Genomic DNA, 15,538 nt, shown 5'->3' on the forward strand with positions numbered 1-15,538 from the left:
GCTCAAAGAGGCGTAAAACCACACTCACTCACTCACTTCATTGAGATGTAACTGGCCTGCAATATGAGATGCCGGTTTGAATGAACTATGTTTGCAAAGATGTTACTAAACTTTTAGGTAAGAGAAAGGCAGTATGCACAGGAAAAAGTGGATGTGATCAATAGTTTACAAACATTATCAAAGCGTTACTGGACCAAAACACTCATATCGTTTGGTCCCAAATACATCTGTGATACTTGTATCAAACACAACACTATCGAATGACTATGTATTTCCTGTTTGTTTCCTCTTCAGCTACGATCAACATGGGAGTATATACCACATTTTATCTAGTTATAACATAACTATAAAGCGCTATGAGAGCTTCATCACTTTAACAATGCATAGGAACGAATTGTTTCACAGAGTCATTCACTAACACTAAGCACAAGACTCAGCAAGTTTTCACAATATGAATCTGGTATCTGAATCACAGACCCACTGGTTCTAACTATCTCCCCGAGTTATGGTTTACGAATTCAGTGACAACTCGAGTGAAGCCAGTCCAGTTGGCAGAACTCACATTGATTGTTTGCTTCTGACATGAAAGTGACACCCCTCCCTGTGAAAATGGACCAGCTAAATAGGTCACTTCTAAGATAAGCGTATTGCTTTGAAATGAACTACTTTAGTATATCAAAACTAATGTATTTTAGAAACTAGATCTGAAGCCAAATCGTGAATGGATTTCTCAGCTTCTCTAAGATTGCTCTCTTCCCTTCGTTTTCATCAGTCCAGATTACATTAACGCTCGCCATGTACTAAGTGACTGGCTCACTTTATAGCACTTCTACAAAATATGTTTACTTTACTTTATTCATGAGTCATTTACACGGATATATACAATAAGCCACTCCCTTCGCACAAATATACATTGCTCGACAATGATTTCTCCCTACCAACAGGTGGCGCTCGAAGCGGCAGGTTCCCTGGCACCGCGATTCTACTGCTATGTCAGATGACAGAATAAAACGATATGAAAAAATCGACTTTCTGGGCGAAGGACAGGTTAATGAATCGAGAATAAATATATAATGCTAATATCTTATCTTAGAATATAGATTAACTGTCTTGAATGTGATGCAATCTCTTAGAGACGAGTAGCTATGCTGACGGTTTGAGCACCCATGCATTCATTTATTCGTTGTATGATAAACAGAACAGCTCCTAGACGTTGAAACGGATGGAGTAAACCCATAATGTTCTAAACTGACACACTATGACAGAGTTATGTATCATTTAGAATGTAAATCTCACTATAACCCTACAATGACCTCAATCATTTTAGTGTGTACCTTGGCTGTAAATTGATTTGCCTTTGCAATTTACAGTTTGCCACAGTTTACAAGGCCAGGGACACGCAAAGCGGAGATATTGTAGCAGTAAAAAAGGTAATTCAAGACATTATAAAAAGGAGATGTATATGCCTGATGAATAGTTCGTTGATAAGTCATGTGTAGCCAGTTTTCCCATAAGAATATGAAAATAAACATGTCGGGACATGGCCTGTATGCCACTTTCTGAAGTGCTTCTCATATAACTTATTTGCATCAAGTTAGACATAGTAGTAACAGGTACTTGATGATCTGTACCCTTGGGGATGGAGACAGTGTAAATGGATAACTCACACGTGAAATTCTCATCAGATTTGTACCTGTGTTTTGGAGCATACATACCTTTTCTGATCGACCCATACCACAGTTTCTAAAAAAATTGCTGTGACCTCATTTCTGATATTTTGATTAGAATCAGAATGAATTTCCTTGATTTGACAGTGTCACTACAAAGTCCTCAGTCACAAACATCACTACTGGGTCATTTATGTAATTAAGTTTAATGAATTTTAGAATAAAGTTCAAATCAGATTTATTTTCATTTGGGTACAGGTCTGCCAACAAATCTCCATGGGTGCAGATTGTCCAGTTCCTATATTAACCAATGTGAGAACCTTATCAATGGCTTCATGATGAGCTTGATAACTGTACTCATTTTCTGTAACCCACATGTCTAGTATACCACTTCCAAACAGAACAATGCACATTTGACGACAGTCATAGCTTCAATATTATAAGTTATTTTTCAGACAGGTTCTTAGATCTACTTCACAGTGCAAGTCTATTTAAGTCATGGTATATATGTCGAGTCATGTTACATGTGTTGTGACTATCCTCAGATCAAGGTGGGAACAAGAGCAGAGGCAGCTGATGGCATCAATAGGACAGCTCTCAGGGAGATCAAACTCCTTCAGGAACTCAGTCACAAACACATCATTGGGGTAGGCAAGCCTTTGTGTTCCAGCTAGCATTTGTAAACACACTGTGACAACCAATTCTCAGTTCAGTCATTATTGAGTTCAATTGTTATGGGTTACAGCACTGTTCCACACCATGAAGCTTATTGGGGAATAATGATGTAAAAATACATTTCAGATAAGAAAAATCTAAATCTGATGCCGATAGTTGCTTCTTCTGACCTTAATAATCATGGTAATTTCATTTTGTTTCACCCAAATCTGTAGTGTGAAGAAAAACAAAATGTATTGGGGTACATATTTCTATGATTTAACCTTCTGTGTTTCAGCTCCTGGATGTTTTTGGTCAGAAGTCCAATGTTAGCCTGGTGTTCGACTTCATGGAAACCGATCTTGAGGTCAGTGATAAACGTCTGGGTATTACCTACCAGCAGTTGTCATATCAGGAAAACCCTCTCACATTTTTCAGCACCCATTATACAGAGGTACAGATAAGCTGCGTTTCTGCGTAAATTACGCAAATATATATGTGAAAACTCAATTCCTATTATGTATATTGCGTACAAGTATGCTTCAATTTTTGTAAATACTCAATAAATTTGATCTTACATGCATACAAACAAAAAAGATAAAATAACTGAGGTATATTGAGAGGTTCTATTTCAGCACATGAACTTGGCAACTTGCAGTCTTTCTGATCGTTTGTCATATTACAGATCAAATACACATAACAAACACGTAAACCAACATTTAAACTTGATTATATTTTTACAATTAATGGAAAATGGCAAAATACCCAATTGAGTTTGAGTGCGGTCGGTACAATTTATTTGGTTACTAAAAGCAAAATTAGGATACCCAATTGAGAAGAACACAAACGAGTACATAACTCAATGACTCAACAAGTTATCTGTAGCTCTGATTATAACGTGTTCTCTATGAGTTAAAATATCCATAATTTAAGACTAAATTCTACCAGGAAAGTTCACCTAAAGACTGGTTCAACCCGCCAGACAAATATGTATTTGGCACTAACTGCATGGTAAATACGGTAAAGACACATATTCTTAACAAGTTAAAATATCAGATTTTCGATTGATTTGTTGCTCTTACATTTGCCAGTGGGGAACTTTTACATTAATAAGCTTTTGACTGTCCTGGAGGTAGATTGTGGCTAATGGGAGAGTGCTTTATATTGCCCCAGCTTCTTAGGTTGTATTTCTCACCGCTGCCATATAGCTGGAATATTGTCGAGTGCGGCGTAAAACTAAACTCACTCACTCACTATATACTATGAAGTTGTGCCAAGACCATTTTGGTCCACTGGACTCAAACCTGTCTTTTAGGGATTTTTCAGGTAGAATTTAGGTTTAAAATATCTATTATGCATGTTATATTCTGGGGTTATCATACACACATAAATGTTGAGGACTCTGGATATAATAATTAAGTATTTCAATCATATTAGTTATCAGTTTTTGGAGTTCTGTCAGTTATGAATGTATTGTGGGTATTATGCAGTAATGAACATCCAACTATGATTTTCATGTTTACATCAACAAACATAATGAAGTTGTAAACATGGTAAATCAAGGCTTCAAAAGTGATCATGATACAATTCATGTCTTGATGTGTCATGTGAGTTTTTTTATCAAAAACTAGCTTACTCGGGTGATTGCTTGGTTTCATTTAATCATCAAACTGTGCTCTAGTTATTTCTATAGTGTGAGGTGTATTTCCATTACCCTTTGTACAATTTGAGTGACATTTTCCCTATTTCCATCATGTTTTTTATGTTCCTAATTTCAGATAATAATCAAAGACTTGACTATAGTGTTGACATCACCCCACATCAAATCCTACATTGTTCAGACACTCCTTGGCCTGGAGTATCTACACACTCACTGGATACTGCACAGGGTAGGGGAGACAGAGAATGATGCTGTTGCAACCTTTTCCAAATAGTATCTCTTTGAGACTGTACTTATCCAAGATAAGGCTTGTAGTGTGCCTTTATACGTCTTGCCCATCAATCTATCAGATGTTTGGTAGGAACACACTTCAACATCTTACATGACCTTTTGATTTAGCTGAATACTGTGGAATAAAACTACATTCACTCACATGTGAACAGTATTTTCAATATCCTAGGAAGCCCCTCAGGGGTGTAACTTGCTACGATGCATCAAAGAATATATATATATATATATATATATTTCCTTATCCTGACTCATGCTCTTTTGCTTGTCTTCTTCTTCTTGCGAACACAGTGGAACACTTGTATCTCCCAATTGAAGCTCCCTTCAATGTAAAATCACTAATTAGTACTCACCAAGAGTTGTCTCTTTCCCAATCATTTGCGCGGGAACGAGGGCGCCACATGCCTCACTCTCTCCTTCTTCGCCCAGTGAGCAGGATGTGAGAGCGCCTGTGTCTCCCTACACATTATATCCTTTGTTTATTCTTAGTTATTTACCTCTCATAGGCTTCCATAGAGGTGTAGCTAGTATCCTTCAACATAATGCATTGATATTTATTCATGTTTCTACTGTTTTATTCACGGACTCGCGGTTTGTTCAGATAGATTGGCGTTGATGAAAATCTGCACCATTTGTAAATTACGTTTTTCTGCTGCTGACCCGAATTTAATATGCCCTAGTTGTACTACGCCATGCTCTACTGTTTCACGTTGCAATTATTGTATTAATTTATCCAAGTCTGCCTTTGATAAATATTTATTTTGGCGCCTTGAGACGTGCAGCAGATAGGTCTCAGTAAACAGATTTTAGCCATGGCTAATACACCAGAGCCCTTACCCTGTCAACTACTGTCGGACGACCCCCTCCCGTCTGGTGTTCCGCTAGAGTTACCCTCGGAGGAGAGGCGAGGGACGCAGTCCGCTAGCTCCAAGAAGCGACCTGCATCCCCGGACATCCCGTTGTCGCAGCCAAAGACTAGGAGGGCTTCCACGTCGTCACAACACAGACTCCGCACCCCCAGGGCTACTTCCACGTCTAAGGGGAATTCAACGAAGTCCAACAGTACTTTCTCAGCCGAGATTGTTCCCGTTGCAGAGTTGGGCCTGTATGATGATGAAGCGGCGGAAGAAGCGGCCAATGTCGGCAACTATAACATCAGCGCAGATCAGCACGCAGTCTGAGGCACCTACACTGATGTCAGAGAATCTACCTGAGGGTCCAGTCGCTACCATCATAGAGAAGGCAGCAACTACTCCAGCGCAGACCGTCCCAGACGACCTGATGAACCACATTATGAAGTTGATGGAAGATCGCTACGGTCTACGGAGGCCTATAGAGCCAAGGGCGACCCAGCCCACCCCCATACCTCTGTGTAGGGCGACCCAGCCCGCTTGCATCGCCTCCTCGCGTGAGGGCTTACCCCAGCCCGCTTTGGCGCCTCCACCAAGGGCGCTTACCCAGCCCGCTTCTAAGCCTCCGCCGCTAAGGCACCCAGCCCGCCTCCACGAAGGACCCTGATCCTCAGCATTCACGGAAGGCTTCACGGAGGACGACTATATCACCTACCTCGGACCTTGATGAGAGAGGACGTTCGCGAAGCAAGATCCTCTCATCCCATGACTCCGACTCAGACTCTCAACCTTCACGAAGGTTAAGTGGCTCCAAGTCATCCTCATCTAGAAGATCATTAAGGGATTCACCGAGAGCTTCGCGTAGCTACCAGCGTTCGTCAAGCAAGTCTCTACGAAGGTCACCTAATAGACGCCACTCGTCAGTCCGTTCACCACGTTATTCTGCTCGCCGATCTCCTCATCGAACACATTATCTGTGACCCGATGTCTGAAGATGAAGATGGTATCGTATTTTCCGACGCAGAAATATGATATTGGATGGTGAATAGTCTGGAACTTTCCTCCCCGTCTAAGAACGAGAACTCAGCCCACACATATCTTATGAAGGAAGATGATGCTGACACAATCACCTTACCTCCGATTGACCCGATAGCAGCGGTGCCAGCTAATCTGGATACAGCCTTTAGTAAAGCCACCAAGTCACAGACACCACATGTGCCGCATTTCAACGCTAACCAGTTTGCAGGTCACAACATGGACCCTTTTTACAAGGCACAAGATATCGATGATAACTTTAAGATGATCAGCGATGCCAAGTCCAAGACGTACAGAATAGATGACCGCAAGCTAGTCCAGATGGAAACCATAGCAAGAATGATGTTCTTTGGTCTGAACAGGTCAAGAACAGTCAACGAAACTCTCCTCACGAAGTTCAGAGACTCTACATCTGAGGACGACAGGATGATTTACTCGGCCCTCCTCATGCAGAAGAAAGACCAGCAGTTCCTAACGGATCACTTGACAGCACAATCCGCAGCTATAACTATGGCTCGTCGTCAAGGTCTCCTCGCCTCCTGTAATTGGGGTGATAACTTCACCGCATCACTCCACACAGCCCCGTGGTCATCACCGTCAATCTTCGATGGAAACATAGACAAAGTCTCTAAAGAAGTCTCTAAAGACTCAAGAGAGGTACTCATGATAAAGTCTGTGGATACGCTTAGCAAGCGCCATCAGACAAACTTCGCGAGAGGTACTCAGGCAAATCAAGTTCTCCGGTCTACAGAAAGCACGGGACAGGAAGATGGCAAGTGTAAGAGGAGCAAAGAGTCTTTTCCCCGCCCTTACGGCAATTACAGGGGAGGATCCGAAGAGGCAGGTCATCCAGAGGCTCCCCAGAACTATAAACGATGAAGGACAGGTTCGAACGACTGGAGTCTTCCACCCCCAGCCGTTCCAGTACAACCATCACAAGTGGGTGAACGCCTCCAACTGCACTGGGAAAACTGGGGATTCCTAGAGGATCCATATGTCTCCAACATCCTACAGCACCGATATCGAATACAACTACACGCCCCGGCCCCGCTGACAGTCATCCCTCCGAGGTTCGACTTCCAGGCTCGACAACTACCAAAGTTAAGAGAAGCAGTATCAACGCTCCTAACCAAGCAGGCCATAGAAGTACTGGACCAAGTAAACATCGAACCAGGCTTCTACTCCCCAGTTTTCCTAGTGCCCAAGAAATAGGAAAAGTTTCGTCTCATCTACAATATGAGCACGTTCAACAGAGACTATCTACGCAAACCGCCAGCGTTTCGCATGACTATATGGCCAGCATAGATCTGCAAGACGCATATCTACACATCCCAATACATCCCGACTCCAGGAAATACCTTCGGTTTACACTAGATGGGCTACATTACCAATGGAAAGTACTACCTTTCCGAATCTCATCGGCCCCATGGCTATTCACAAGAGTAACGAAACCTATCGTCTCGTACCTACATCGTCAAGGACTACGCAGTGCGTTCTATCTCGTCGACGGGATACAAGTGGATCCAGATCCACAGCTTCTCAGACTACAGTTAAACTTCATCATCAAGCTACTAACACAGCTAGGATGGTTAGTAAATCTACTCAAGTCGGACCTAGAACCTACGCAAGATCTGCAATTTCTAGGCATTCGATTTCTCACGGGCGAGAATCGTGATCGTCGTCGCACCGGAGGACCGATGGATCAAGTTCCAACAGACAATCCCTCAAGCCTTACTCTCTCCGCTACCACTACGACAATGGCAGAGCCTGTTGGGTCTACTCATGTCAGCTCAAGACATGACAGTCAGAGGCAGACTACACTTACGTCCGTTACAGGTCCTCATCAACTCTTATCTCGACGACCCTCAACCATTCAGTCTACCGAATCACGTCAAACCTCACCTACTATGGTGGACCAAGAGATCGAATGTTTGCGATGGAATCTGTTTAAAAGAGCCGGAATTGAAAACACATCTCTATGTAGACGCGTTGCTCCAAGGTTGGGGAGCACACCTCGCCAACAGGACGGCATCAGGGTTATGGAGCCAACAAGAGAGCAAACTACACATAAACTTGCTAGAAATGCAAGCAGTAGTAAACGCCATACATCATTGGAGCAACTTACTAAAGAATGCCCATTTAATGATTCACACAGACAATTCAACAGTGGCGTTTTATGTGAACAAACAAGGCTCAACCAGGTCCCCGAACCTATTGACTCTATGTTTTCAATTGTTTGATCTAATCGACAATCTCAACATACATGTCAGAGCATGTCACATTCCAGGAGCAAAGAATGTAATAGCAGACGCTCTCTCTCAGCCACACCTACCATCGCCGACAGAATGGATGCTCCATACAGAGATATTCGCACAAATTATCAAGAAAATAGGAGCTCCACTAATAGACCTATTTGCCACTCGCTTCAACAATCAGCTGACAACATTCATATCACCAGTCCCAGACCCACTAGCAGGGGCAACGGACGCACTAAGCATATCGTGGGAAGGACTCAACATGTACGCGTTCCCGCCACCAGCGTTAATCCCACAGGTGTTACAGAAAATCAAGCAAACTCGGAGCCTCCAAATGATTTTGTTCGCGCCCTACTGGCCAGCCATAACGTGGTTTCCAACTCTTATTCAAGAAATCGGACAACCAATACTACAACTTCCAAAGCGCTCGAATCTACTAATACATCCTCACACCAAACAAGCTCACGGAATGCCAGAAGCATTCCAACTTCACGTATGGACTGTATTAAGGTGTCTAAACAAGAGAGGTTATTCAGCCAGAGCGGCGAAAGCAGCAGTCACGCTTTGCATTACTTAACTCCACTCGCAACTTGTACGATGACAAGTGGCACAGTTTTGAAAATTATGCTGCAAAGAAAGGATTTACAGCTAGAAATGCTACACATCCACAAGTGGCTGACTATTTATGTTACCTACGACAGACTAAACATCTAAAAGGCTCAACATTATCAACATATCTCGCAGCTTTAAGCTCCGTCATAACTTTTAGAACGGGTGTCAAGTTGACGAAGACCCCAGAGTTACTCGCCTTACTACGTGCATTCCGATTGGAGGATCAGAAACAGAGGTTTCGCGCTCCAGCATGGGATCTAAATATAGTGCTCAAACACCTCACAAGTGAGGCATATAAACCACTGGTATCAACATCATTCGAATTTCTGACACAGAAAACTTTGTTCCTGTTATCCCTAGCAACAGCAGCCAGGATGTCAGAGATTCACGCACTAGATTACGAGAGAACACGCTTTGATGACAATCATAACATCGTTCATATGTGACTACGCTGGGATTTCATCGCTAAGAACCAGTTGCCAGGTCAACCAGACAGATTATTCCACGTCCCAGCTCTCTCGTCAATTCTCGGACCTCATGTTACATTGGATCTATCATTATGCCCAGTCAGAGCACTGAAAATATATCTACGGCTCAAAATCTCAAACGATTATTCACCCCTCTATCGACAGCTACACAGACCGAAGTCTCACGTAAAAGTATCTCGATATGGATCAGAACTGTCATACTACGCGCCTACAAGGCTGCAGGACTCGACCCTCCAAGAGCATCTAATCCACATGAAATTAGAGCGCTAGCTTCAACACTTGCTCTACACGGCAATTGCTCTTTGAATACCATCATGGAGGGCTGCTTCTGGAGATCGGATATGGTGTTTGCCAACCACTATCTGAGAGATATCACCACCGAGGACGTCTCAGGTATTCACCGTTTCGGTCCCATGGTCCTCGCACAGCAGTTGACAGTCCCTCGGAGAAGATAAGTCAATCTTACGAGATTTTTACTGCTTATTTCACAACAGTACTATATAGCTAACAACTCGATGAAGTTTATGCTAGTATATTATCAAGCTTAAGTCTATTTTAGTCTTAAGCCTAGTATTTATGTTGTAAATACTTTAGTTAACTTCTCCATTAGGAGTAGTTTATTTATGTTTATCATGATATCTATATATTGTAGTAACCCATATATGGCAGCTGATAAGCTTAACAGCAGGAATTATCAATTCAGTGCCTCTATGAAGTTCCCATAAGGGTTATTACAGTTATTACAGTTATCAAATCACTAATTATCTAAATCCAAAGTATTCTGTATTCCCACCTCCGTTTCCGTCGGATTCTACAAGCAAAAGAGAATGAGTCAGGATAAGGAAAAATCTGTAATTTTCTGAATAAAATTGATATTTTATACTTATCCTGACTCATGAGGTAAGCCCTCCCATCCTCCCCACATAACACTTTGGATTTCCCTGAAAATTCAAGTGTTGGGCTCGCTATATAAGGAGAGAGTGAGGCAGGTGGCGGAAGGTGGCGCCCTCGTTCCCGCGCAAATGATTGGGAAAGAGACAACTCTTGGTGAGTACTAATTAGTGATTTTACATTGAAGGGAGCTTCAATTGGGAGATACAAGTGTTCCACTGTGTTCGCAAGAAGAAGAAGACAAGCAAAAGAGCATGAGTCAGGATAAGTATAAAATATCAATTTTATTCAGAAAATTACATGTTTCTGTTTTTCCAGGATATGAAACCAAACAATTTACTCATTAATGAACATGGAGTGTTAAAGATTGGTGATTTTGGCCTGGCAAAATTCTTTGGATCACCAAGTCGTCCATATTCTCATCAGGTTGTAACAAGGTGAGTTTTTGTGAAATCCCCCCCAAATCCAGGTATTCTCTATTTCGCTTGTGAACGAAGTACATTCACCTATTATTAGTAGTTAGTAATGAGAAATGAAAGTTTTAATGTAGTTATTATATATCTTTAAACATGCTGAAGATGTAACCTGTACTCCATATCATTTCATTAAGACATCTGATCATCAATTCTGACAACCAGCTTCGTTTGTCTTTTAGGTGGTATCGGTGTCCAGAGTTACTGTTTGGAGCAAGATTCTACAGCACAGGTGTTGACATATGGGCTGTAGGATGTATACTTGCAGAGTTGTTAATTCGGGTATGTGTTTGTGGTTGTGTCAACATAGTAAACAGTTAACATTGTAACTTTCCCAGATCAACTTGTTTACTCTAGAAATGACGTTTCGGCATTTGTAAATTATATAAAGTATTTTGTATTATTTTCATTCTCTTTAATTCACTTATCATTGTAGGCCCCATTCCTACCTGGAGATTCTGACCTGGATCAACTCAGCCGAATCTTTCAGGTGCTTGGCACACCAGGGGAGGAGGACTGGCCGGTAATGCTACCAGTTGTCTCCCTTAGTAGTTAGAGACGTTCTCTGTGGGAGGAAATACCAGAGATATGTAGGCCTCAGATTTGTACCACGTTGGTGACCCAACAAAGCTTGGGTTTTGAGTTGACAAACATAAACAACATAATCAGGGCTCTTATATGAAGTTATATACAGTAAATAACATAAATTTGAGGTTTCATTTTAAGTGAGAGATGTATCCACACTTTCCAAGGTGTAGGGGAAAGTGTGGATATATATGTTTTATACTCCAATCTTTTCGAGTTCATACTTGAAAATATATGTTTGTGCCCCCATTGTCCATTGATCAGGTGTAAGAACAGTGATTTGGTCAAAATAACCTTGTAAATGATGAAGTAACTGTAAAATTAAAGATGAGTAAGGTTTGTGTTTTGTTAACTTTATATACAGAGTAAAAGTGTACGTGTTTTGGCCAATACACCAACAATTTAAAAAAAGAAAACCATAGCAACATGACTGGAAGAGGGGTATCAAATCCACTTAAGAATATTAGAGATATTCACCATCATTTGTGTAGCAATGCAGGTGCATTTTGAATGAATCAACCGGATGATATGATGACTAGGAAGAATCTTATCTCCAAGTCCCACTCATTTTGCAGGACATGCAGCATCTCCCCGACTTCATCAAGTTCAAGCAGTATCCACGACAACCACTGAAAGACATCTTCATAGCTGCTGGTGATGACCTCCTGGAGGTGATGGACAAGATGCTGGCCATGGACCCTCTCAAACGCTGCTCAGCAACTGAGGTAAAGTGTGATAGTGTCATGGACAGGCAGGCTGGGGAACACTTGACTGTTTCATCATCTTTGAATGTTGGTAACAACTGCATCATGGGCCCTACTGATTATACCACCAACTGTTATTATTACAGAATCCCATGAAGTAAATGTTTACACTCAGCTTACTCACAATTTTTATCCCCCGCAACACGTTTTGCTGGGGGTATTATTTGGACTCTGTCCGTCTGTCCTTCTGTCCTTCTGTCCGTCCATGCGCATTCATCTTTTTCCTGAGCAGAACTTAAAGACTGTTTAATATTTCTTCACCAGACTTGGCACATAGATTGGTCTGCTGGTGAACTGGTGCCTTTTGGTAGTTTTGGATTTCTGAATAAAATATTTTTCATTTCCATGGCAACAAGTTTGACTTCTACTGAAATTGGTGGTAGTGCTCCTTTCTGGAGCAGAACTTGAAAACCTCCTGAATACTCTCCTTCCACTTTGCTATATACACGCCAAAACATTTGACATAGTCATAACTAGTTGACATATTCATGAAGAATATTTTGTCATTGCAGGGGATATTGATGACTTTGTCTTCTTATTATCATGATTTCAGGCTTTGAAAATGCCCTACTTCAGTAACAAGCCTGCCCCAGCTGCTGGTTCCAAACTCCCTCGTCCCGGCTCCAACAAGATTGTGAACCAAGAGCAGGAGATACTGAGAGCAGGCATCAAGAGGAAGCAGCAGCAGGGGGAGTCCAGTAAGTAGATCATGGGAAGTGGTTCAGTAACACAGGGGAGTCCAGTAAGTAGATCATGGGAAGTGGTTCAGTAGCACAGGGGAATCCAGTAAGTAGATCATGGGAAGTGGTTCAGTAGCACAGGGGAGTCCCATCAGTTGATGGGAAGTGGTTCAGTAGCACAGGGGAGTCCAGTAAATAGATGGGAAGTGGTTCAGTAACAGGGGAGTCCAGTAAGTAGATGGGAAGTGGTTCAGTAACACAGGGGAGTCCAGTAAATAGATTGGAAGTGGTTCAGTAACACAGGGGAGTCCAGTAAGAAAATAGATTGCTAGTGGCTGACTAGTATAGATTTTTTTTACAATTTCATCCACAAGCTTTTTGTTTGTTTTAAGTAATCATGTGGCATTGCATGTACTCAAAAACATAATACCAAGTGCCAGCTGTTTGTTCTTGGCTAAAACTGAATGAGTATTTTTGTTAAATTATGGATTTACCTCAAGAAAAAATTATGGTCATGGAATATGACAATGACTTGTGCCCATTTAAAAACTTATTATGATCTGTTTAATATTTATATAATATATAAAGTTATACATTTGAAAGCCACTTTCGAGTTTATTGTGTTTTTGGCAGTTAAGTATGTATAAGTTACAGAGAAATTTGCAATACTTAGTACGTGTACTTAGTTTTACCCGTGAAGATCCGGGTTAGAATTGATCTTCAGTAACCCATGCTTGTCGTAAGAGGCGACTAACGGGATTGGGCAGTCAGGCTCATTGACTTGGGTGACACATGTCATTGTATTCCAGTTGTGTAGCTCAATGCTCATGCTGTTGATGACTGAATTGTCTTGTCCAGACTCAGTTATTTACAGACCGCCACCATATAGCTGAAATATTGCTGTGTGTGGCGTAAAACTAAACTCATTCACTAAACTCATGCCACATGTAGAGGAGTTACATTAGAGAAATGTAATTGTGGATCTTTTGATTGTGCATATCAAATCATGCTGATAGACTTAATTTGTTTATTATTTACTGTATCAAACATGTTACGATGTATGTGCTGATATCGTTCATCTTTTTTTTCAGCTGGACTTGCTAAGAAGCTCGTGTTTTGATGTGCATCTTCCCCCCGAGATGTTTTGGGGGGAATGTGAAGGGTATTTTTTATTCCTGCAAAAAGACAGACATGATAAAGTGCTCATTATTTTAGGTAACACATTCATATTCATGTCAATGCCTTCTTTGTTATGTTAAAGATTTTGGTTATTTCCTAAAACCAACAAAACAATCTTTTCATCATATTTACCATTCTCTAGGCTCGCAAAATATTGCAGAAACATTTCCCAGAGATCTGCCCTTCTTATGATAATACCAATTATCATTGGGTTGTTTTCTTTCAATGGTCTAAAAATTGTATATCAACATGCATATACCCTATTTGAGAGATGCAACTGGAATATAGAATGAATGTTACTGATAATGTTGGCTTTTTCAACATGCAAACTATAGGAGAAAACACATGAGCTTTCTCGATGTCTCATTATTGAGTTCAATCCTAATATACAATATCCAGCAATCCAGGAGACCTGCCAGTGGAAGTCACTCATCCCATATCTATCTGACTCATTCTAACTTGCTGCAGGAAAGCAGTTCCAGATGTTATTTATTTTTCGAGACATTTTGTTGTCCTTGCTGGTATGTGATGGGCTATGCTGTGGATGAGCATGTGTACATTGTGTGAACATGATGAATGACTGAAGTGTATCTCCCACTTGTTCCTGTCAATAAATCATATTAGTTTTTAACCATTCTTCTGTTATCAATGATTTAATACACCTTTTAGAGCTCCCAATGTTAATTATGTAGATTGTCATATTGGCTAGAATTCTGCATCAGTTCTATCCTGAGAGCCAGTATGTGTTTGTTTGCTTTAGCCCACAGATATCATTCAGACCTGTATTTCAGGGTATGAACTGTAGGAATAATTGGACCTGCTTCCGGTCTATGCTTGCTAGACCTGAACTTAAACAAAGGAATTGACTTGAAACAGAAATTATGACAAAGGTCTTGGTTTGTAGATGTGACAATGTTTTAGACTCCTTATACCATAGACTCCTCAGGACTGGAGAATCTTCATTTGAATCGGCTCCTCACATCAGGATGAAAAGGGGAAAATGTCTGATTCCCAAACAGACACTGGTTCAAATGCATAATCTTATAACAATGCAGGGTTAAATTATATGATCATAGGCCATGTACGCCCTGAATCAAAGACAAATGCTACAAACAGAACACTGTATGTTTATGAATCACTTTGACTTTATGTCAACACTAGTGGTGTAACGATTCATCGATAGTATCGATGTTTGCATCGTCAACTACGCGATACGAGTGCATCGATACAAAACACGTTTAGGCAATATATCAGGATATTTATATCGCGACGGTCCATGATACATCGATGCATCGCCACAAGAGACGATATATCCCGGTACTACTTAAATATTACTTAAAGTTGTAGGGAGTATTGCATAAGTAATAGGAAGGGAGTCTCTTTGAAATTTTTAGGAATTTTAAAAAACAAACTGAACCTAAAAGGAATTTATTTGTGTCTGCCATCTTTGTTACAT

General features: G+C 41.1%; 1 protein-coding gene across 1 annotated transcript; it reads left to right on the forward strand.

Moving 5' to 3' along the window:
* Window positions 1–904: 904 nt before the first annotated feature.
* Window positions 905–14,713, forward strand: LOC124255818 (cyclin-dependent kinase 7-like). The gene is made up of 11 exons (XM_046689751.1): window positions 905–1,047; window positions 1,371–1,430; window positions 2,213–2,314; window positions 2,620–2,688; window positions 4,100–4,210; window positions 10,720–10,838; window positions 11,057–11,156; window positions 11,311–11,397; window positions 12,035–12,184; window positions 12,777–12,921; window positions 13,995–14,713. Exons 1-11 carry the CDS (start codon window positions 991–993, stop codon window positions 14,021–14,023), a joined length of 1,029 nt encoding a protein of 342 aa, XP_046545707.1. The 5' UTR covers window positions 905–990; the 3' UTR covers window positions 14,024–14,713.
* The last annotated feature ends 825 nt before the right edge of the window (window positions 14,714–15,538 follow it).

Source organism: Haliotis rubra, unplaced genomic scaffold (assembly GCF_003918875.1).
Source record: "Haliotis rubra isolate DU_JTF1 unplaced genomic scaffold, ASM391887v1 Scf61, whole genome shotgun sequence".
Taxonomy (NCBI): Eukaryota; Metazoa; Mollusca; class Gastropoda; order Lepetellida; family Haliotidae; genus Haliotis; species Haliotis rubra.